This window comes from Petromyzon marinus, unplaced genomic scaffold, assembly GCF_048934315.1.
Source record: "Petromyzon marinus isolate PM22_M1 ecotype Great Lakes invasive population unplaced genomic scaffold, UKy_Petmar_22M1.pri1.0 PM_Scaffold_174, whole genome shotgun sequence".
NCBI lineage: Eukaryota > Metazoa > Chordata > Hyperoartia > Petromyzontiformes > Petromyzontidae > Petromyzon > Petromyzon marinus.
The window spans coordinates 141,489-166,509 of NW_027423140.1; the positions used below are offsets into that span (position 1 = coordinate 141,489).

The following is a 25,021-nucleotide window of genomic DNA, read 5'->3' on the forward strand; positions in this document are numbered from 1 at the left end:
GGGGAGCGTTGGCTACACCGTGCAGAAGTCTCCGATGTTGCCCCCCTGTAATGGGGGATTAGCCGTCAACATTCGTGTGTCCCCTCTTGAAAGCCTTTCTGGGAACGTGTATTGCTCGTTTTCTTCCATGCAAGGGAGTTGCGAGGTCATATTCGTCTACGTCAGGGGTCGGGCAAACCTGCGGCTCTTTAAGCGACCGCTTCGTGACGTGATTTATTAAGGACCCACCGTCTCGTATTCACGTGGCATGGTGGCTCTTGAAATTTAGATAGATATTTTTCAATATAATATACCAAATTAGAAAAAAATAACGCCTGGTCCGTGTAGAAAGTGGCGTCCTCTCCTCGCGTGTTAAAAATAAATTGCCCGTGAATTCAGAATTGGTTCCACGACTCGTGTTGGCCAAACAGCAGCGTGCTGCCACGCCTGGGAATGACCATCAAGGAGGAGTTAGCAACAGGAGCCTTGCGATGCGACCGTGTCAGCCACCACCACGATGACAGACTCTGCGGGACGCGTGTGTACTTTTTATTCGAAAAATATTACGTACAAAACACAGATGAGAGAACACGCCGGTTTTGGAAGGGCATCTCCATAATCATCTCGATGGTCATCTCCATAATCATCTCCATGATCATCTCCACGATCATCTCGATGATGATCTCGATGGTCATCTCCATGATCATCTCGATGGTCATCTCCATGGTTATCTCCACGATCATCTCTATGGTCATCTCCATGATCATCTCGATGGTCATCTCCATGATCATCTCCACGATCATCTCTATGGTCATCTCTATGATCATATCGATGGTCATCTCCATGGTCATCTCCATGGTCATTTCTATGATTATCTTGATGTCATCTCGATGGTCATCTCATTGGTCATCTGTATGGTCATCTCGATGGTCAACTCGATGGTCTTCTCCAATATCATCTCCATGATCATCTCGATGGTTATCTCCATGTTCATCGCCATGGTCATCTCCATAATCATATCGAAGATTATCTCGATGGTCATCTCCATAATCATCTCCACGATCATCTCGATAGTCATCTCGATGGTCATCTCCATGATCATCTCCTTAATCATCTCGATGGTCATCTCCATAATCATCTCCATGATCATTTCCACGATCATCTCGATGTTCATCTCCATGATCATCTCGATGGTGATCTCCATGGTCATCTCCATGGTCATCTCCATGGTCATTTCTATGATTATCTTGATGTCATCTCGATGGTCATCTCATTGGTCATCTGCATGGTCATCTCGATGGTCAACTCGATGGTCATCTCCAATATCATCTCCATGATCATCTCGATGGTTATCTCCATGTTCATCTCCATAATCATCTCGATAGTCATCTCCATGATCATCTCCATGGTCATTTCCATGATCATATCGAAGATAATCTCGATGGTCATCTTCATAATCATCTCCACGATCATCTCGATGGTCATCTCGATAGTCATCTCCATGATCATCTCCATAATCATCTCGATGGTCATCTCCATAATGATCTCCATGATCAGTTCCACGATCATCTCGATGGTCATCTCCATGATCATCTCGATGGTAATCTCCTGGTCATCTCCATTATCATATCGATGGTCATCTCCATGTTCATCTCCATGGTCATCTCCATCGTCATTTCCATTATTATCTCGATGTCATCTCGATGGTCATCTCATTGGTCATCTTCATGGTCATCTCGATGGTCATCTCGATGGGCATCTCCATGATAATCTCCATGATCATGTCCATGATCATCTCGATGATCATCTCGATGGTCATCTCCATGGTAATCTCCATGATCACCTCGATGGTCATCTCTATGGTCATCTCCATGATCATCTCGATGGTCATCTCCATAATCATCTCCATGATCATCTTGATGGACATCTGCATGATCATCTCCATGATCATCTCGATGGTCATCTCCGTGGTCATCTCCATGATCATCTCGATTGTCATCTCCATGATCATCTCCATGATCATCTTGATGGACATCTGCATGATAATATCGACGATCATCTCCATGATTATCTCAATAGTTATCGCCATGATCACCTCCATGATAACCATCTCCATGATCATCTCGATGGTCATCTCCATGATCATCTCGACGGTCATCTCGATGGTGATCTCCATGATCGTCTCGATGATGATCTCCATGATCTCAGAATGGAATCATAGTCACGTGCATCTTCAAAATTAGTGGCCGGTGTACATCCCTTATGTTTTTCTTCCAATAACTGAAAAATAAAGATATTGTTTAAATCGTCATCATCAAAGTTACTTGTGATCTATATCTCGTGAACGCCTTTTCCAATATACAGGAGCATCCGAGCGTAATTGTGTTAGAGAGTACATTATTTTAAATACACGATGCGTAGCCGAGTTGACCCCGACACTGAAGTAAAGTTGTGAACATCGATCGGAGGCCGCGCGGCCCCTTTTAAGAACATGCACGAGTTTTGTGAACTTTAAACACAACCACCCCCACCCCACCCCTTACCCCTACCCTGTACCGTCAAACGAACACAAAAAAACCGCGTCAAAAACACCCACGAACGAACGAACAAACGGCGAGTGTACAAGTGAGTGAGTGTACAAGTGAGTGAGTGTACAAGTAAGTGAGTGTACAAGTGAGTGAGTGTACAAGTGAGTGAGTGTACAAGTAAGTGAGTGTACAAGTGAGTGAGTGTACAAGTGAGTGAGTGTACTAGTGAGTGAGTGTACAAGTGAGTGAGTGTGGAGGCGAGTGATCAGGCGGGAGTGCAGGTGAGTGTACAGGTGAGTGTCACAGGTGAGTGTACAGGTGAGTGTACATGTGAGTGAGTGTCACAGGTGAGTGTACAGGTGAGTGTCACAGGTGAGTGTACAGGTGATTGTACAGGTGAGTGTCACAGGTGAGTGTACAGGTGAGTGATTATTGAATACAATAATGCCTTGATGAAGGCTCCATTGAAGATGCGTGCGACCCTCTCAACTGGCCGTCTGACCCGAATGTTCGGTCCAACCCGAGCTGAATATCGAGTGGAACTGTGTGACCCTGGGGCTATTAGCTACAAAGCAACACTTTATTTTTTACTGCCCACGGTAAATCCACTGCTGGATGAAGGCCTTCCCGGCATTGTGGTTCTTTGACCATATCCCACCACGGGTGCTCGATGCTGGTCGGTGAAGGTAGCGGGCAACCAGCCCTGACATCGCTCGCCAGTCGTGTCGTTGTTAGCCCTGGACAGGAATTGAACTCGGGTGGAGCCGGTTCGTAGCGTGGCGCGCTTCCCATCTGTGCCACGTCTCGTCACCCACTTTGGCTGTTTACTCAGCGACCCCAACATCCGTCAATGATGACCGATTCCATTCATGAAGTGCGCCCTTGCCGCCGTGTGCGCTGAGTAGTACTCAGTATTAAACACGCGTTGACTACTCTATACTGCAGGGGTGTCCAAACTTTTTTTCCCCAGGGCCGCACACAGAAAAATATACGAAGGACTGGGCCACTCACTAGACGTGAGGTATACTGCCTCACTTCTCATGCACTAATATTGTCAAAATCAATCAAATGCAGGCAAATTACGTTTGATTATTGAACATGTTTGAAGAAAAAAAGCCTCCATCATAGCTCTTCATTAGTAGATTTTAATTTTATTTTTTGCAAAATGGTTGGCAGGTCATTCTCTCAGTGCCAGCCTCAGATTGGTTCTTAGGGTGCTGATCCCCCTTCATTGTCCATATGAAGGGAGAGACAAGAAGAGAAATAGGGGATGTGGATATTTCAAGCTTATTACACAAATAAATTATTGGGCTTGTTAACACATCAACTAACGTTCGTTAAAAAAAATTGTCATCAACTTTAATTAACTGAATTTATTAAGTAATTGGGCTTATTAACAAATGAAAACGGCGTGTATATTTTTAACTCACCTGTAATGGGAAGAATGTTACGCTCAGTGGGAGCAGTGATGCTGCGCTTTGGTCTGAAGGATAGCTGGCAGGTCAGGAGTAAGTTTGGTGGTTGAGATGCGAAGGACGTCACGGAGATGGCTGTCGGTCGTTCTGGTTCTCAGCCTGCTTTTGTTCAGCGTTAACAGAGAGAATGTCTGCTCACATATGTATGTTGAGCCGAACAGACTCATCATTCGTTTTGCATGGCGTCTCATCAGAGGAAACTTGGCCTTTTCCAAACTTCGGTAGAAGTCAGGTAGGGAGAGAAGCTGATGCTGATTCTTCAGAGAATCATCACACTGAATTTCGATCAGTTCTAATTTCAGACTCTCCTCCACTTCTTTCGCATCCATTGAAAACGGAGCCGCAAACAGTGTGATTTCCTTCTCAATGACAGACAAATCTTGGAAGCGCTGACTGAATTCTGTCATGAGAGATGTGATCACAGACACATATTCTCCCATTTTTGCAGAGAGCTTGGCATTTGGAAATGCGCATTGATTTCGGTCAGCGTGGGGAAGTGCGCTACATCGAAGTTGCGCAGTTGTGACTCGAAGAGACGGAGCTTCGCACGGAATGCTTTCATGTGCACATACAGCTGTGGTACCAGCTGCTCTTTGCCTTGTAGTCTCTTGTTCGGGGTGTTGAGATGATCAGTGAGATCAACTAAAAAAGCCAGGCCTGCCAACCATAAAGGGTCACTGATCTCATGGAGAGGTCTGCCCTTTTCTTTCAACAACTTGTCGATATTTGATCTCAGGGAATAAAACCGCTGCAGCACGGAGCCGCGACTGAGCCAGCGCACTTGAGAATGGTAGAGTAGGTCCCCGTGTTCAGCATCGACATCAGAGAGGAACGCTTGCAATTCTCTGTGGTAAAGCCCTCGGGCCATAATTTTTTGACATTTTTCACAACTGTGTTAATCACATCGCCAAGCTGGATTATCTTGGCACAGAGGGCTTCTTGGTAGATGATACAGTGCATTTTAACAGCCTAACCTCCGCTCTCCTGCACCTTGGCACTCACCATAGAAGCCATTCCTTTGCGCTCGCCTGTCATTGCTGGAGCCCCATCCGTTGTAATTCCACACAGCTTGTCCCATTTAAGTCCAGCCTGGTTAATTGAATCTGACACAGCTTCAAAACATGTCCTTCCCAGTTGTTGTCCCCTTTAGACTCTGAAGATCAAGCAGTTCCTCCGTAATGCAAAAATTATCATCAACTCCCCGCAAAAAAATTAACAGCCGTGCAGTGTCCGTGGCATCTGTGCTCTCATCACATGCAATCGAGTAAAAATCGAAAGCACAAGCTTTATCTGACTCTTGCTGTTTTAAGTTAGCCGACAAGTCTTCAATTCGCCGCACAACCTTATTTCTGGACATACTAACATCGTTGAAATCCTGCATTTTCTCCAGGCACATTCCCACGACTTTAGTGAGGCACTGTTTGATGAAGTCACCGTCTGAGAAAGGTTTCCCGTGTAGGGCAATGAGTTGAGCTACTTCATTGCTGGCTATTGTTGCATTTTCTTGAGCTTTGTTAGCACGGAAAAAAAACCCTGCTGCTGCGTTAGCAGGCTAGCTTGCCATTTGCTTTACCTTCTCTCTCCGCGCGGCGCCAGTGTAGGACGTGAAGGTCTGATGTTTCGTTTCATAATGCCGTCGTACATTGTACTCTTTCATCACGGCAACACTCTCATTACAAATCAAACAAACACACTTCCCCTTGGTTTCTATGAAAAAAATCATTTTTCCACCGAGTCTGAAATTTTCTTCGATTGCTTGCTTTGTGGAGACGCTGCCTTATTCAAGACAATAGCGCCATCTCGTGTTTAAATTAAGAAATGCAATACAATGGGCCATAGTCCATTATATTTTTAAACTTTGATACGGGCCAATTAAAAATGGATGGCGCGGTTGGCCCGCGGGCCGTAGTTTGGACACCCCTGCTATACAGGGCGGGATAGAGATCTCTACTCAACCCTGCAGGGTGACCCCTCTCATAGTGAAGGCGTTCACACTCGAGCTACGGTTGCCCTGTGCCAGTAGTTGCATCATTAACTATGCGAAATCATTATCAAACCATTACTTTAAAAATGCAGAATTTGCCATTAAGTTACTTTTCTTGGATTTAGCAGAATTTCAAAATAGCTCTCTCAATAGCTGGAGCGATTACATATTTGCGTTGTTAAAATGCATGACTCATAAAACGATAATTAAATGACCACTTAGTGTAGGACGATCATTGAATGTTGAAGTATAAAACTCTGCAACGTTAATTTAATGCTGAGGGTGTTGACAAGAAAAGTAACGGATGTGTGGGGTTGAAATTGTCAACTCGTGTCCGCACTGCATCGTGCGGCGGGTTTCTGACAGCAGCAGCATCGCCACGACGCTCTCATTGCCGCTTGGGGAATATCCGTGGCGGGTTCCTTGTCGTTTTTTATTCATTGAATGAGGACGTCACCCTCCCTGCACCTGGCCACCCACTTGTGTTGTTTGTGTGCCTTCAGGTGTCACAGCAGAGCAACTGCAGAGGGATGCTGCGATTATACTGGCGTGGGGCTCAGCATAGACGGCGGCCCTCTGTCAATCCACAGCGGAGGTAAGAGCCCCCCACTCTGTGTCAGTAAATGGGGGGGGGGGGTGTTTCATTATACTTCACCACGCTGGTCAGTATGAGTTGGTGTGAAGGTGAGGCAGCCCAGAGATCTGTTCAGATGTCACTCAGCACCGACGTTAGCCGTGGCCGGGAATCGAACTTAGCTGGCAGTGGTCAGTGTGCGCTAACGGCCGGGCCACCGCTTCACGGGTGAACGGGTTGATTAGGTGAGACGATGGCGTTGAGTTTCATATCAGAGGCTACTCCTCCACGTGGCTGGGCCATTGAGTAACCACACCCACAGCAGTGTCCCAGTGTACCGGCACCCCCCCAGTGCTGGAGTCAACATTGTCTGGGCCCCGTTTTTCTTCACACGCCGCCCTGGATTTGAGCCCAGCAAGAAGCGTGTCCCCACCGAACGCGTTACGGTCAAATGTTGTAAGCGGCAGGAAAATCTAACTTTTTTGACGGCCTCCGTCCTCTTCCAAGCCGTCCTGACCAATGTGGAGGAGAAGGCCAATGACCCTCACAGGGGCTCTCTGGAGCTCCCGCTCGTGGAGGCCCCATTTGCCGGCAGTGGCGTGAACAACCGCAGGGGCTGTACCATTACCTTTTAACCACTTTTTATATTCAACATTTAATTAGGTCAGCAACGTGGTCTTGACCTCTTTCCCACAAACATTTCAGAGAAATACAACAAGTGCACGTGTATACAAGTGTACTTCTGTGGCAACGCTGTCGTGGTCGGTGCTGTGGGGGAGAGGGCCAATTCCAATTGGCCCTTTCCCCTTATGGCGTCTGACCAACACACGGCTAAATGAGGGCTCTGGACGGGTGCGAGGGGCTGGTAACCCCTCCACCTTCAATTAACTACCACTAAACTACGACCGAAAAATGTAATTAGACAAACACACACACGCATTCACACACACAAACACGTACACACCCATCAACACACAGACATACAAAGATCCCCCGTACAGCCAAAACAGGCTGTTTGGGCAAGTGCTGTTAGCGAGCACACGCACATACATACATACACACATAAACACACGTAAACAAACACAAACACACATACACCCACACACAAAGTCACATACACACACACTGCGATGGCAAAGTAAGAAATGGAAGCGAAACCAGTTTTGTCACGACAAGTATATATTGATGTCAAGTGCAAATACAAAACGAGGTAGACAAAATCTCTGGAAAACATTAATCTCGCTTTCCCTTCCCACACTTTGAGCTGCTTTTGTACAAACGATAAAAACCCCGAGGAGACCGAAGTGTCACCGATCTACATTCACGAGTTCAGAAACCGCTGTTTCTGGAGGCATCATGGGAGATGGAAATAAAGTGCTTGGCGAAGTTCATCATTTATCGTACGTTTCACGTGGTAACGGCTTGGCGCTACGGTTAGCGTGTCCATTGAAATGTGCACGCCCCGTACGTAAAAAAGTAACAGATATGTAGTTTAAAAAATGCCGACGTATTCACAGTTCGATAAATAAATAAATACTTTGCAACAGCGGTGGCTTTTTAAATCCCCGACACAACGCGAAATAAAAGGCCCGCATTTTAAATTAACGGAGACAAGAACCGTACGGGAATACCTTGCACGACCTCACTGAGACCGCACTCCGGCATCGCGTTGCGGAGGACACAACCTCTGTCTTCATTTGTAATGAGACAGTTAATTTTACGGTCACCATTACAATAACGTTCCTGGTGCCAACTCTCTTGACGATTGGCCAGGGAATAAACGGCAACCCCAAGCCATAATGGGTTGGTGCCGCCTGCATGGATCTTGGCTCCTGTCTCCCAGAATGGCTGGCGTGATTTTAAGCGCTTTCGTGCTGGGTTTTTCAAGTCTACGTGGATTAAAACTTGATTTGTAGCTTTCATGACTGCAGGAATTACTCTTTGGTTCTTTCGGTAAAGTCACGTAGAAAGAAAATAAATTAAACAATAGAGTACGACGTTTCGATTGCAACACAAGCAGGGGCTGGTGGTGAAGCCGGCGATGAGTACATTTTGGGGAGTGGGCGACGCCATGGTGAGCCACTGCCTGGTGCCTTCGTAAAATGTCTCTCAAAATTACTTTGAATTTGAGCGGAAGCAAAAGGTTAGACACGCGATCATGGATTTTAAGCACCGACTTCTATTGGTGGGGCGAGTGCCAGTTGTTACACCGGTGGTGGCTGCTGTGCGACCAGGGTGGCGGTGGCTGTGGTGGGACTGGTGGCGGTGGCTGCTGTTGGACTGGCTGCTGTTGGACTGGCTGCTGATGGACTGGCTGCTGTGGGACTGGCTGCTGATGGACTGGCTGCTGTGGGACACGCGGTGGCAGCAGCTGCTGTGGTGCTGACGGTGGCTTCTTCGAGACCGGCGGTGGTGGTGGTTGTGGTGGTGGCTGCTGCAGAACCGGCGGTGGTTGCTGGTGGAATGGCAGCGGCTGCTGTGAGATCGGGGTGGTGGTGGCTGCTCTGGCACTAGCGGCAGCGGCTGTTGCTTGTCTGGCGTTGCCGGTAGCTGCTGCTGCTGCTGTTCCTGCCGTGGCCCTTGCAGTTGCTCCGGCAGTTGTTCCCGTTGGGGCGGTTCGACGTCTTGGGTTTCTGGAGGTAAAGAAGATGATGGCGCTAAAGTCCAAACCGCTCGACATTGGGTGAATGAAACAAAACCGGTCTGAAGTATAAACAAGAAGATCGCTGTACTTCACCATTCCCTTAATATAAAACGATGCGCTGTCAGGGTGTACATTCTCCCTGGGCATTTCCATGCACACGGGGCGACGTTTCAAATCCATCCTTTACCTTGCGCGCCGGTGAGGAGAGCTGCCGTACACAGACAGGGTCCGGGGTCTCCCTTCGCCGAGTGGGGCCGCTTGAGGCACAAGCGGGACGTCGCCTTGACGTGCTCCAGCTGGCAGTAGCTGTCCGCTGGCGGCGCGTTCAATTCTGGGGACCTGCATGCACGCACCAACGCGTCACAAACCGTTAACACCTGCCTTCAAAGGAGACACTGCTGCTCGCACAAGACAATATCTTTCCAGTGAGCTGGTCTGGGGGACGGTTGTAAGTGCAGGTTAAAGTGAAGGGGAGAGAAGGCGACTTACCGAATATAGAAGAGCATGTAGGCCTGCTCGTTCATAACAGCCTTGGTGTCCACGTGCCGCACGATGGAGTCGTTCATACAGCACCATTGTCCATCGCTGATCTGCGCACAGTCACAGCACGGCTACACTTGGTTACAATGTTTACACAACTGCACCCAACCTCCTCCGTTCATTAATAACAAGACACGATACACTCTATACAACAAGTTCGTAAAGAGCATCACCCCATTGTCAGAGCTGCAGAAGGTGCTACGGTTGCTATGATGGTGCTGAAGTTACAGAACGGTCTGCCTGACCATGTCACTGCATCGCTGGCCTTGGACCAATTTCATCGGAATCAGAATAATTATTTGTGCTGAAAGAATTTGATGATCTACGAAGCTCTTTTCAACAGATGTCCAGTAGGGGCGGGTCAGAAAATTACAACAACAACAAACTAATACAACACCGATTGGAGTGCAAAGTGTAGGAATGCTAAGGAAGTCACTAAATACAAATAAATAAAGTATATATACTGTAAGTAGAAACTACATAAGTACATCAAGATGCAAGAACAGAAACAAGTCTTCTATTTATTCTTCCCTATTGGACATTTGTAACATTATGGGCGCATTGCAGATGTGCGTTGTTATTGTTTGATGGTAACAAATATAATTACCTTATTGTAGCAATAATAATGACCCCTGTTGGAGTCGGCTCCCTTGTGCACCAGCACCGAGTACAGGGAGTAGATTGCCGGCTCGCCCTGAGACGTTGAGGTGAAGGGTTGCATGTCCAGGTGCTCCGGGTAGGTGATGTTCTACAGGCAGCGCACAGAGACAAACGTTAGGAGAGGAAACGGCAGGGGTGGTGGGGTGGGTAGCAGAGATGGGCACCATCTAAGTTACACGTCAACGTGATGACGTGATGTCTCGCTCATTTGAGCGTTGAAGACGGTGCTCATCTCCTGTTGATAGCCCTGAGCAAGTGGTGGAAATTCTACAGTCATATGACGGGGGGCGAGTCTTTCCGTAGCACTTATTCCAACATGGAGAGGCATTTTCTCCAGCGTTGAACTGACAAGGGCTGTAATAAAAGAAATTAATTAGAGCGATGTGGAGGGGCAGAATCGTTACCCGGTTGATCTTGACGCCGTAGAGGTTGTACCGCTTGATGGAGACGGTGAGGACGTTGGGCAGGCGGTGGAGAGCCATCGTCTTCGTCGCTTCCCCCTTGCAACAGCACCTGCACGACAACAACGCCAGCCATCGCACGTGTTCCCCAAGTTTTAAACAATAAGTCTACTCACTTTTTGTTGTTCGTTATTTTTTATTCATTTCTTAACATAAAAATTGTTACTTATTTACGTTATATATTGGATGTCATTTTTTTACGTATTATTTATTTTATATTTTTATTACTATCTTTTATTAGAATTTGGTTCAATCATCAGACTTTTGAAGCTACAAATGATTCCAGGGTGTCACCACACGATGCCCACTCACATTCTGCAGGTGTATTCGTCCAGCGTCTCCTTGTTAAAAAACTCCTCAAACGCCTCCACAAGATCTGATGAGTTCTGTTGGCCGACAGAGTGAAAGGCAAATGAGGACTCTAAGAAGCATTCCATGAACACCTGCAGAATTATATTGTGATGGCAATTCGGAAAACCCGCATTTCGTATGAAATCGTACAACTGCAAAAAAAGAGATCACGCACGCTACTGGCAGTGTGTTTGGATGTTAATTGGCTGATTTATGTATGTGTGTGTTATGTATGTTGATCACAGCAGGGGGCACAGGTGGTGCATCAGCCAGTCATCTCAGTCAACCCATGGTCTGTCCCGTGACCTGCCAGCGGGCGTTCGACACTACACGTTGCCTTAAAAGGCACTCAGGCTGGCACAAGCACCGTGGTGACGTCACTGCCACTTAGTGGCGAATGGCGGTTGTTGTTCATGTATGTGATGTATGTACATTTAACTTATTCCGCACCGTACGTAGATGTATAACTGTTAAGCGATGGCTTTCTCGTTGCTTACATTAATATGCAGTGCAATGTCCAGGCACGTGTCATAGGTGTCGGAGTGGTTGCAGCACTGCATGCACTCCACTGCAAAACACAAGCACACATTAGGAAGGGACGTCACATGTTACTTAGTCAAACTAAATGCACGCTTCCCACTGACATAGGTAATTGGTACTTTTCACCAACTGGTAAAAGGTTTTTCTGTGTGGCACGTGCGTGAGAGTGTGTAAACGCTGCAACGCGAGCGCGTCTACACTGTGATGATGCGCTTGCTGCTCGCGGTTAACAAGTTGGTAGAGGAGTGCGCACAACTCACCACGTGATCGAAGGTAACCCCCGAAGATCTGGTAAATGAGGGTGGTAGCCTCCGTGTATCTGTCCAGCCTGCCACGTTACAGAGAACGACACCACACGGTGGTTACAGCGGCAGTAGCAGTAGCACCTTTACCGGATGCACACGCGTGTGTGACAGTTACACCATTGCCCGAGCTGTCGATTCACTCTTTCCCTTCAGCACTGCAACGCGTGCTCTGTAGCAACGAAACGTGGTAGCGTCTGCACAGGGCAGCCACATTCACGGCACAGCCACAGAGCTGGGGGCAAGCTGGCAGCCGACATGCGGTGCTGTTGCCCGGCAGTTTTGTAATGCCCAGCGTGCCACGTGCCGCCCGTCAACACGAGCAATGATGTCACGGGGCCACCGACGTCGAGACATCGACCCCCCGGTATTTATCGGCAACGTGAAATGCTCAAACAAAAGACGGCCCACGTCAGGGCCAATGTGAAAGAACCGTGGTGCCAGCAGGGCCGGTCCTCTGCATCTCCCAGGTGTTCACACAAAAGTGTGAGTAGCTTCTCACAGACATCGAAGGACAATCGTGCAGAAAACCAAGAGGGAGCCGTGAGGTTCCGAACTGCAGAACGACTGCCGCAAGTTGACTGGCGCGCGGTACTCACTCGCTGTGGCCATGGAGGCATGAGGCTTGCATGGCATCTACCACGTATCGCAGAAACTCGTGGGCATCTTCCTGCCTCCCAATGCGCAGGTGTTTGGCGATGCCTGCAGAGAAATGGACATGGGGACAAAGTGACAGGTACAGGATCTGATGACGACCTTCAAGAGCTCCCCAACATGTCAAAAGGAGCAGTGCAAAGGACTTGGAACACAGATGGCGAAAGATCGCGGGGATAACTTCTCCTCCGAGTGCAAGTTTGAACGTAGTTGTGGGACTCACGCGTGATGTTTTTAGTGATGACCTTGGGTGTCAGCACTCTCTTTGAGTTGTTGAACGTGCTGACAATGTGACGCTCCATGACACACATCAGGCAAAAGTCGCTCTGTTGGCCTGCGAACGAGGGCACAATACAAAAAACGATAAGAGTACAAAGTATTGGTAAGGTAAACAAATCACTTTAAAAAAATCTACAATTAAAACTAAACTTTTTTATTTTACGAGATAAAGCCCACTGAGCTATTAGCTTCTTCAGAAGCGACCTGAACCACAAAGATAGCTCAACGAAGTGGCTTATCAAGTGTGAAATTCATAGCAACCAAATTAACCGTGACAATAACCTAGCCCATGGGTAAACGAGAGTGCCAGGGGGGTACTTACAGGTGCTGCAGTGCTCTTGCAGCAGCAGGTAGTTCACGAGCGGCGGCGTGTAGGCGAGGCACTGCAGCGTGGCGTTGAGGAAGCAGGTGTTCCCCAGGTTGCGCAGGCCGGCACCCTTGCCCACGTCGTTCTCCCACCTGAGGTTCAGCCGCTCCGGCGCAAACAGCGAGAGCCGTGCCGCCGGAATGCCGTCGTCCTCCTCTGCACAAAGGGAACGGTGTTGGTGGAAGCCGACGTCATCGCAGAGCGCTGCACTGCCGATGGGGCTGGCGTGGATATTTAGTGGCTCCAGCCAGCACCCGTACTGCTCCTCTTAACCAGAAATATTTTTCTCCACATTTCAGTGTAAGGCTAAAGTTCACGACAAATGTGATGCGCCTGTCACGTTGACCGATAGGTGTTTTGAGCTCCTTGTGTTACTGTTGAATGGCAAAAGTTGTGGTTGGAAATCGGCCTTGCTTTGGTGGCTACCACCCTAACAAGATACCACGAGGCTGCGTAACCGCACGCTCACCTTGGGGTGCAGGCAGCACAGACACGCTGTTGTGTCGTTCTGTGGCTGGCACCGGGGAGGGTTCCGGCCGGCCATGGGGAAGGCAGCTGGGTTGGGTGCAATGCCTCTCGTCGGCCGCCACCGGCACCTCGTTGGACGAGGTGGGGGCCAAGACCGTGAGGTCGTTACCGGACGAGGTGCCCTCTGCTCCAGCTGCCACAGTCGTGGTTGGGTCCTGCCACAGCAACGCAGTCACCACATCCACAATTACTCCTCCCATCTTGACTGGGATCCCAACACACGTGGGACTGTTTTATCTCCAAAAGAAAAACAATTTTAGTCCATGAACCGACGGGTAATCTGCATCAAACTCACTTTAACTCGTAAAATAGTCTATGAAGAAGGTGCCATTGACTAAAGACGAACGAGTTCAGTTCATTGTTACGTATGCTAAAGAAGGCAATAGAAGAAGGCAATAACAAGGTCCTAAAAATATTTAAAAATGGTAATGGGAGTAAGTTTTTACATTTGTTAAAATTCAACGAAATATCCCTCCGTTATCTGTTAAGATAAATATAATAATTGCGTGTCCTGACTTTGGGCCACCCTCTGTAGGCCACGTGATGAAAGGGACCAACAACTGTTGATGTGCTCTGCAGATGGGCCATGGCCTGAAACGATGCCTGTTATATATTTAATCATGCATTATATATTTACTTCACATTATTATACAGGGTGGCCCAAATGTTAGGACAGAGGGATATTTCCTTTATCGTGCCACTGACATTACAACGTTTTAATTATGTATTGAAGTAAAAAGTGTATCTATTATCATTGTTACTATCTATAACAAAATAATCCTGTTGTTTGTTCAAATGAACATAATAACTCCATGTATCCTGACTTGTGGGCCAGCCTCTATAGGCGACGTTATGAACGGGACAACAGCTATTAATGTGCTCTGCAGAAAGGCCATTGCCTGAAACGTCGCTTTTTATATGTAATCATACATTATATATTTATTACACATCATCGGAATCAGAATATATATTTAGACTGGAGGAATCCGATGAGCTATAAAGCTCTTTCGTATAGATGTCCAGTTGGGCGGGTAAGAGCGTTACAACAAGGAACAATATCAACATGTGATAGGAGTGCAAAATACAGGTTGGCCCAAAAGTTTCATTTATCGTGTCACTAAAATTGCAACGTTTTAATCATTTAGTCTAAAAGTTTACATATTTTTGTTATTATTAATACCATGACAAAATAATCCTCTGTGATTTGTTCAAATAAATAAATACAATAACTCTGTGTCCTAACTTGTGGGCCACCCTCTATCGGCGACGTTATTAAAGGGCAAATAACTGTGATGTGCTCTGCAGATGGACCATTGCCTGAAACGTCGCCTATCATCCAGTACCCACCCCAGTGTACTCCCAGCGTTGTGATTGGCTGAGCGACACTAGTTGGCCCCGCCCCACCCACTACCTGTGGCTCCTCCCCCTCACCTGAGGCTCCGCCCTCAGACGCGGCCCCGCCGCCGCCTGCGCGGCTCCCGTCAGCTCCGGCACGGCGACCCGCGCCGTGCCTCGGGCTTCATCCGGGGAGGGGGTCCCGGGCACAGCCCCGCGGGATCCCTCGGGGGGGTCGCCAACTGCAACAAGAAGAAGGAGGAGCACGGCGATCACATTTTACACTACGGATGAACACATGGCTCTACATTTCCCACTCTAGATAAACATGGCACTGGATTCAGTGGCCCCATCCAGCACCCGTGCTGCTACTCTTAACCAGACATTTTGCCCCACATTGAAGTGTAAGACTCAAGTTAGCGACAAATGTGATGTGCCTGTCACGTGGGCCGCTGGGTGTTTTGAGCTCCCCGTGTTACTCATGAAGGGCAACAGCAGTGGCTCCAACGCGGCCCTTGCGTTGGTGGCTGCCACCCTAACGAGAGGTCACGAGGTCACGTGGTCGCACGCTCACCTTGGGGTGCAGGCAGCACAGACACACCGATGTTCTCGCGTGCTGTGGCTGTCACCGGGGAGGGTTCAGGCCGGCCGTGGGGAAGGCAGCTGGGTTGGGTGCAATGCCTCTCGTCGGCCGCCACCGGCACTTCGTTGGACGAGGTGGGGGCCAAGACCGTGAGGTCGTTACCGGACGAGGTGCCCTCCGCTCCAGCTGCCACAGTCGTGGTTGGGTCCTGCCACAGCAACGCAGTCAACACATCCACAATTACTCCTCCCATCTGGAATGGGAACACACGTGGGACTGGTTTATCAAATTTAGTCCATGAACCGATAATCGATCTGCATAAAATGTCTCAGAAATATATATCGACAGTATTGATTTTTAGAGGAACCCCAAACTCACAAAATATTCTAAGAAGGGGCCATTGACTAAAGACGAACGAGTTCAGTTCGTTGTTATGCATGCAGAAAAAGGTAGCTGTAATTTAAAAAAAGGTGCTAAATGCATTTCAAAAGAGTCATGGATATCAGTTTTAACATTTGTTAAAATAACCCTTTGTGATTACTTAAGATAAATACAATAACTTTGCGTGTCCTGACTTTGGGGCCACCCTGTGTAGGCCACGTTATGAAAGGGTCTAACAACTGTTGACGTGCTCTGCACAAGGACCATTGCCCGAAACGTCGCCGATCATGATCCAATAACAATTTCCATACACCTGTGGATTCCCAGCGTTGTGATGGGCTGAGCGGCGCCAGCGGGCCCCGCCCGCCACCCGGGGCTCCTCCCCCTCACCTGAGGCTCCGCCCTCAGACGCGGTCCCGCTATCGCCGCCTGCGCGGCTCCCGTCAGCTCCGGCACGGCGACCCGCGCCGTGCCTCGGGCTTCATCCGGGGAGGGGGTCCCGGGCACAGCCCCGCGGGATCCCTCGGGGGGGTCGCCAACTGCAAAAGAAGGAGGAACACAGCGATCACATTTTACACTGCGGACAAACACACGGCTCTACATTTCCCACTGTAGACAGACATGGGCCTGTCTATCGCTTCTGAAGAACTCAATAGCTCAGTGGGCTTCATCTGGTTTAATAAAAAAAAGTGTAATTAATTTCGTTTTCGGGATTTGCTTACCTCTCTTATACTTTTCACGTCTATCGTTTTTTTTTATATTGGTGCAACTTTCTGAACCCGTCTCTACTGGACATTTGTTGAAAAGAGCTTCATAGCTCATCGGATTTTTCCACGAATATTGAAGTTCATGATCTTGAATTGGTGAGTGACGTTTGGTAACTCACGGGGGGTCCTTTGCCCCCCCCCGTGAGTGACAGTTGGTCACTCACGGGGGGTCCTTTGCCACCCCCCCCCCCCGTGAGTGACGGTTGGTCACTCACGGGGGGTCCTTTGCCCCCCCCCACCCCCCGTGAGTGACGGTTGGTCACTCACGGGGGGTCCATTGCCCCCCCCCCCCGTGAGTGACGGTTGGTCACTCACGGGGGGTCCACTATCCCGTGAGTGATGGTGGTCAACGCGACCGCTTAACCCCGACACGAATCACGACCTAAAATGACCACTTTGCCGAACCCAACCACACACACGCAGAGGGATCTTGAGCAGTGCTCTGAGTTGTTGGCCGCTCGGCGTTTTGGGCCTCTCCGCTCAGCAGCTGCGACCCAAATCGACGTGGATCGGGGGCTCAGGGGACGCGTGGCGAGGTTGGAACGAGAGGCCTCGAGAGTGAAGAAGAAGAAGAAGCGAGGGGAGAGCGAGGCGAGCTTGGGGTGAGACTCTGAGCGGCAGAAGGCGATGAAGACGTGGAGTGGGGAACACGTGCAGGGTGAGGACATCAGCATCTTTTGATTTAAAGCTTTCGTGACTGCAGTAATTCATATTCTTAGTTTTACCGAAAAAACTAAGAATATGACATCAGCATCATTCAGTTAATCATCATCATCATTCACATGATCATCATCCATATCATCATCAGCATCATCATCGTCCACATCTACATCATCATCATCCAATTCATGATCCGCATCAACATCATCATCAACATCATCATCCATATCATTATCCACATCATCATTATCATCTGCATCATCCACATCATCATAGTCTACATCATCATCATCTACCACATCATCATCATTGCTGCGGGATGTTCAGTGGGCCTCGGACTGGCCGCGTCCCGGCCACGGAGGCCGATTGCCAGGACGGGCGAGGCGAGTGGCTACCAAGGGAAGGGAACGCATCCGGGATTGACCACCCCCGGGGAGACGGTTTAGGGGTAGGCCCTCATCCAGCAGTAGATTTATCCACGCGTGGCCGGCGTGACGAGGTATGGTCACACAGCCACACCCACACGGTGCGTGAGAGGCGTTCATCCAGCAGTGGATTGAACAAGCCGCGTAGATGGAAATGTATGGGGTGCGTCATGCAGGTGTCCGTGTGTGCATCTGTGTGTGTGTGCGTTGGTGTTTGATTGACGTTTCTCTCAAAGCTGATGTTGCAACAATCTTCCTGCTGAATATCTGACCATCTGGTCATACGGGATTCGGATTATCCCCATAGTGCGGTGTTGTCTATAAGAAACACGTTGAATCAAAGTGCAGTACAGAGATGATGTGGCTTCTATGAATGTCCACACGATGATAAGACACTTGGGTTGAGGTCTCATTTGTGATGGCCAAAGGGAAGGTTCGAGAATGGGGGCGTGGCCTCGGACCGTAGAAAAGGGAGATGCGCGGGAGACTCGGGGCTTTTGCAGTGGGGGTCTCCATCTGTCCGAGTGTGAGCACGTGACTCCTTAATAAAGAAAAGCATCTCAAGACAAGTGCGTCCAAGTGGTCTTTACAAATGTAATAGGCAGCAGAGAGATCGACCGTTGCCCCCCCCGATTTTCTATTTAAGCTGTAAACCAGGCATCTTTGAAGGCAACGATTTATTGTCAGCAGCAGCCTACAACCAGTTCGAAATTCGGCTTGATCGGGAGGCAGTTGGGGGTCGATAATGGGGGAAAGTCTGGCAAGCAATGGTTCGTTCCTTTAGCTTGGGGAGGGAGGACAAGAGGGACACTGGTCTGTAGCTGTAAGGTGAGTCTTGCGGCTTTTTGGGTTTCAGGAGGGAGAGGGTCGCTCCTTCTCACGGTGGATCTACTTGTCAGGTGTTTTCGTGTCACCTTAAACACATCTAATACCATCATCTGGGAAAAAAATTGACATCGTTAATTCAAATCCAGATTTGATCAGTAGAGTTAAACTCCGAAAAAGACGCTTTTAAAGGCCAGAAACCTGATCATACAAAGTCTGATGCTGTGCACAGTGAACATCATTATTACTTAATAAAGATAAATAGGCAGTCATACGTGGATGGTAAAATTAAGGCCTTGAGTCTGGACTTGAAGAGGGGCAGAGAGGTTTTGGGTCTCTGTGTGAGTCTATCGATGTTTCTGTGAGTCTATGGGTCTCTGTGTGAGCATCTTCATGAGTTTATGTTTCTCTGTGCGAGTCTAAATGTCTCTAGGTGAGTCTATGGGTATCTTTGTGAGTCTATCATGGATATTTGTGTCAATAGGTCTCCATATGAGTCTGTCTGTAGGTCTCTGCATGGGCACATCCGCTGATGTGTGAGTTATGGTCAACATACAGGGTGTCCATTCAGGTATCAAACCATTGAAATCAAATTTTATTTCGATACACATTTTATTTAGAAACACGATTGAGCTAGGATGGTAACACTACACACTGACACTTGGTAGCATGACCATTTTATCTGACGTTTTATCTTGCTAACCCTCCGCGTCCCCACTCACCAAGTAGTCACTGAGCCATCGACGGTCCGATTCATCGAGCACGAAGTGACCACCAGGTTGATCGTGGGCATCAACTTGGCTGAGCCCCCACGGTCACCTCAAGTTTTGTTCCCGATCTTTCTTTTTCACATTCAGCCGCAGGCGCGAGATGATGGTGGGGAGACCGGTGCCGGATGTCACGGTGACATTTGTGACAAAGTCAGACCCCTTGACAACTCACTAAACGTGCTCCATAAGCATATTGGGGACGGAAATCACCACAATGCCAGCGTGTTGACAAACGGCGTGACTCTGCGATACAATCTGCGATGCTCTCATCCGCTTTTCAATAACGATGACGGAGTTTTGTGGCAGCGGACAAGTTACCGATGGTACTGGACTGGAATTGGTATGCACCGACTTGACAAGTTCCTCACACGTTCCTCATCTTAGTCCTCAGTACCCACTGATTTCACAATAAAAGTCTAATCCAATCTCGATATTGATTCGAAGCATCTTTTATTTTGCAGGGCTGAAACTCTCCTATCTGGCCATACGTTGCCTTGTTTGCCCACTAAAGTCCTCGAAGCAGTTCGGTGAATCTTCCCGACACGTGGCTGTGATGGTTGGTCCATCTTGGACCTCACACAATTCCCTCCCTTGCAGTCCACACACCCGCAATCGCAAGCGACCACACGCATGGAAACAGGACTCCAATGGAAGCAAGTCCTTTCTTTCTTAAAAGCCAGAACGTCGGTCATTAATATGCAACCAATGTTTGCTACCACATTATAATACCGTTACAAAGATACTTATATCACGTCCAATTGTCTGCATGCAAAAGCAGTCAACATAAAACAACCCAATATAGTAAGAAGTAGCAGAGGGGATGAATGCACGACTCAAAAGTAACAAGGGCCTTGTTACCGCAGACACGGAGAAGTCGTGGTACTTATCGATGAATGGACTTTAAACAGAGTCCGGGATCCTTAGTCGCAGTCGATGAGCAGGCGACTTCTGTTGCGCGCGATGCCTCCTCCTCCTCCGGTGCTGATCGACGTTAGCAGCGTGATACCGCGGCGACGCAGCCACAAGGCGACAGTGGCAGCTGGGAGCTTGACGAACGACGCAGGGATGATGCCGTCGTGACACCGGTCATCCCTGCGGCAGCGGTGCTGTCAGCGCACGAACTCTGCCCAAGTGCAGGAACGCACGATCTCCTCCTGGGTGTCTACAGTGACAGCACTCACTCTGTCCATCAGGTGAGACACGGATAGATATCTTCGCCAGCATGATAGTGCACGGACCGGTAGTTATAACAAAGTCACTGTTTAGCCCGTGTTACGGCTCGTGACTGTGATTGGTGCAGCTCACTGCAGGCGGTTTTTTCTCTCCTCCGTGTGGATGTTCACCTCGAGTCCCACTTGTCTCTCCTGGTCACTCAACAACGGCAATAATCGTCAGAGGCCTTCATTGGGGCCGTCCATAAATGACGTCACGCGATTTTGGACGATTTTGACCCCCCCCCCTCTCGTCACACGGCGTCACGAAAAGTCAGACCCCCCCCCCTCAAATATGACGTCACAAAGCTCTGCCCCCCCCCAAAAAAATATAAAACGTGCTTCAGATCGCTTTAAACTATTGTCATTGTGGTGCGTATTTAATGTGCCGCTGCACTCTGATGTTGTAGGAGAAAACATTACTTAAAAAGTATTTTTAATTAAGTAGAACGTGTTGTCTATATTTATTTAAAGTTGCGCATTCTGATGTGACGTCACATTTCCCAAACCCCCCCCCCCTCGTCACACACCGTCACAAATGTCTGACCCCCCCCCCCCCCCCCACCAGGTGCGTGACGTCATATATGGACGGCCCCTTTAAACAGCTCAACTGCTGTTTGACTCCAGCTTCTGAACTCCTGAAGCTCCCTCTGTAGCTTGTCGCTCTCAACGTGTGAGAGCTGTGTTAGACCACCTACTCCTCTTCTGCTGCTTCTCCACTCCACGTTCACTGGTGGCTCTTCATCTTGATGGCGTAAGGCCCGGCTCTCGTGGCGATGGGGCCGGCTTCCCAATGGCACGAGCTATCGTGCTCGTGCCCACGTGGACCACACAATGCCGAAGCCACTGGGGCCGTGCACTTTTACATCTACATTGAAAACTCATTCTTCTTTAGAACTTGCTATTTGTATTATGTTTGTTGCCCTGTCCACCGCACCTCCAATTAGCACGGTTGGCTACACAGGGTGCGAAAGAAGTTCAACTTACATAATGCACCGTTGGTCTGCCCACAGTTTAGCGGTGGCACGTGTGGATACACTCACATCATGAATTGACCAACTCATCCACATTTTTTCCTGCCATTTATTATCTGGCTCTTCTCATGGGAGAGAAGCGCCACTCTCTCTCTCTCTTGTGAGGCAATGAAAAGCGTGCCAATGTAATTGGGACCTCTACAGCTTGGCCACCAATCTGTCCTCCTTTTGTGCAGGCAAAGGTTACTGAAGCTTGTTCTCGCGTTGTGCGCTTGATGCGGCCCAGCTGATTAGTATCATGAGGATCTGGAGTCAGGGATGTCTCCGGCACATTGTGAGCCAACCTCAACGCCTTCCTACAGGGTTCTCATTGTTCCATTGCTCTCAATTCAAATTAGACATGTCTGTGGAGACCAGTTCCTTTCAATTAACACACTTTTATATAACAATCAACACGTTATGTATGCTGAACTTCTTTCACACCGTCCATAGCCAACCATGTTAATCAGAGGTGCAACCACATCCAATGCATTATTATACTCAACTAACGTTCAATGGTATACCCACAACAGCGTGCATCTGTGTACAGCCAGACCTCGCTTAGCGCTCAAGATTGGTTCTTGGAAAAGTGAGCGCTAATGGAATCGGCGCTAAAAGGGGTCATTATACCATTGCATATATGGGGATGTGTTCCTGACAGCGTGATTTTTTTCGTATGAGGAACATATGAGGGCTTCGAGTATAGCGCTAATAATACAGTTGGTAGATATAATGTAATAAATAAAACATTATAATTTATTACAACTTCATCATTATGTGCTGTACTCAGCAGCGGGAGGAAGACGAGGTTGGAGCTGCTCCCAATCCGGGTGTTCGCGATGCTGCCCTCACTCAAAATGTCCGTGGTGAGGTTTCTTCCAGGTGGAGCCTGGGACTCTCTCCCGGTCTCATGAGAACTCGCCCGGCTAAACACTGTCATCATATTTGGGGGCACGTTTTATTATTATTTTTTATTTGACAACGAATGGTGGTAATTGAATCGTGGGGGGTGGGGTTTGGTTAGCTCAGCATACGCCACTCTCATTGGCTGAGCAAATAATTGTGGCAGGTCCGTTTCTTCAGCCAGCACCGCCGCCTGTTCTCACCTGAAAGCACGGGACAAAGAACGCGATCACGAGTCAACGTTTTATGGGGTCGCGCTAAGCATTGATATTCGGTGCTTTTTCTGGAAGACTTTGCTGCTTCTTCCTGGATTTATATCTGTTGCGCGTAGTCACTTTAAGATGTTTTCTTGTTCATGTTTTTGTTTGTTGTGGTTGCACCCGATTCAAGAGCCGAATGGCTCACAGGGCTATACCAAATAAATGAAACTGAAAACTGAAACTGTCTGTGTCGTCACGTGTAACAGCATTCGCTGAATACATTGTCGGCTTTCACATGGAGTTACCACGACTGTCAAAGCGTCAGGTGCCATTTGTAAGTCGATGAACTCACAATTTGAATCTCATGGTTTGAATCTCATGGTTATAGTTGTGATTTTTATTGTAATTGTACTTTTGTCCCATTTCGCTACATAACGAATTGGTGTATTTTCTACAACGGCGATAATTCATGCTTCGTGTTGTGTTATATGGAAAACTATTTCTACTGATTTAAAAATTATTGTCGAACTCGCTGTTTTCCCCGTCCCCGCGTGCATAGACATACACAAAACAAAGATGCCCCGTATAGCGTGAACAGACTGTTAGGGCAAGTGCTGTTAGCGAGCATCTATGAAGGCTGGCACGGCACACAAGGGGGTGGCCAACACCACGCCCGACCGCCTTTGTTTCCCTAGTGGCAATATTTTACACACCACACCAGGTAGTCATTTGAGGCTGAGTCGGCCTAGGAGAGGCCCAGGACCGGTTGAGATCATCGTCACTGGTGGTGTCCGTGTGCAGGAATCGAACTCGGGTCACCAAGTTCGTAGCGCAGCGCGCAAACCGCTACACTACTGCTCCCCATAGGCAAACACAGATCATAACACCACACACAAACTGATACCCATGAATGTGTTTATTTTAAAATAGTTTTTGGTCAGCCTGGCACGTCAACGTTCACTAAAAAATACAGCATTGAGTGAAATGTAAAGGTGGCCCCGTACACAACCAATGGGCATTGCATAACTATGATTTAAAATGACACCTCAACAAAAGCCAAATGAAATACGATATTATGAATCAGACTACTGCTTGAATAGAGCTAGGGTTGTTTAAAGTCTTTTGTGTTGCAGGTAACCGCTTTAAAAAGCAGTAAAAAAATATTTGGTAAACTGGTTCACTACACATATAGAATGTCCAGCAACACAAAAGTTTTACCTTTAGAGCAGAAAATTAAAGGAAGCTGCTGTGGTGTAACGGTTACCACAGTGAACTTGTAACCCAGAGGTCTCCAATTTCATTTCCCAGCGCGGCATTTGAAGCAACGGGGCCAGTTTCTTACATCGCACGTGGCTTATCACGTGGAAATTTATAGCGGCCAAATGACTCGAAAAGCATGTTTCTAAATTTTAAGGGAAAAACCTGAGGACCCAGAAAAAAAATCCACGCGACCACGGGGAGAACATGCAAACTCCAAATATACAGCAGGTGTTACGGTCGGGATCAAACCCACGACCTCCTGCATACCAGGCGAGGTAGTAAACATCTCCCAGCCACCGTGGCACCCTCTCACCACAGTGGCGCCTCCACAATGGGTCCACAATGGGCAGATCACCTTTGATGGGATCAAGTTGGGGCGTGCCCACCGCTTCCAAAACTATCTGCAAGAGTGGAGCAAAAATACCCTCCAGAGCTCTCTCAGTGGAGGCCCTGTCGTCAGCAGCGGCGGAGTAGGCGAGCAAGTGCAGGGCCGCCGCACCTTTACCTGTTCACCGAAACATTTGACAAATGCACCTCGAGGTGACTTTGGTCCACCACCGTTCCGTTTTGTACGGTCACATGTACCACATGTACCACGTGTACCACACGTACGTTCACATGTACCACATGTACGTTCACATGTACCACATGTACGTTCACATGTACCACACGTACATTCACATGTACCACATGCACCACATGTACGTTCACATGTACCACATGTACCACATGTACCACATGTACGTTCACATGTACCAAACGGAGCGTTCCCTGTGAATATGCCACTGGAATCAATTCATGGCTCCTGACTTTTGGAAGTGG

The 25,021-nt window shown here is 48.4% G+C and overlaps 1 protein-coding gene across 3 annotated transcripts in view; it reads right to left on the bottom strand.

Moving 5' to 3' along the window:
* Positions 1 to 25,021, bottom strand: part of LOC142922793 (uncharacterized) — a 75,782-nt gene that overhangs the window by 25,387 nt on the left and 25,374 nt on the right. For 2 of the 3 annotated variants that reach the window (XM_076063731.1, XM_076063732.1), the window contains exons 5-7: positions 15,776 to 15,992; positions 15,298 to 15,443; positions 13,808 to 14,021 (exon numbers count right to left, since the gene is read on the bottom strand). In XM_076063731.1, coding sequence (XP_075919846.1) covers positions 13,808 to 14,021; positions 15,298 to 15,443; positions 15,776 to 15,992 — 577 coding nt within the window. Of the gene's footprint in view, positions 1 to 7,603; positions 9,174 to 9,371; positions 9,524 to 9,673; positions 9,775 to 10,331; positions 10,473 to 10,788; positions 10,898 to 11,157; positions 11,232 to 11,693; positions 11,765 to 11,996; positions 12,065 to 12,637; positions 12,741 to 12,915; positions 13,027 to 13,293; positions 13,495 to 13,807; positions 14,022 to 15,297; positions 15,444 to 15,775; positions 15,993 to 25,021 lie in introns of those variants that run through there. The other variant, XM_076063733.1, reaches the window with a different exon arrangement.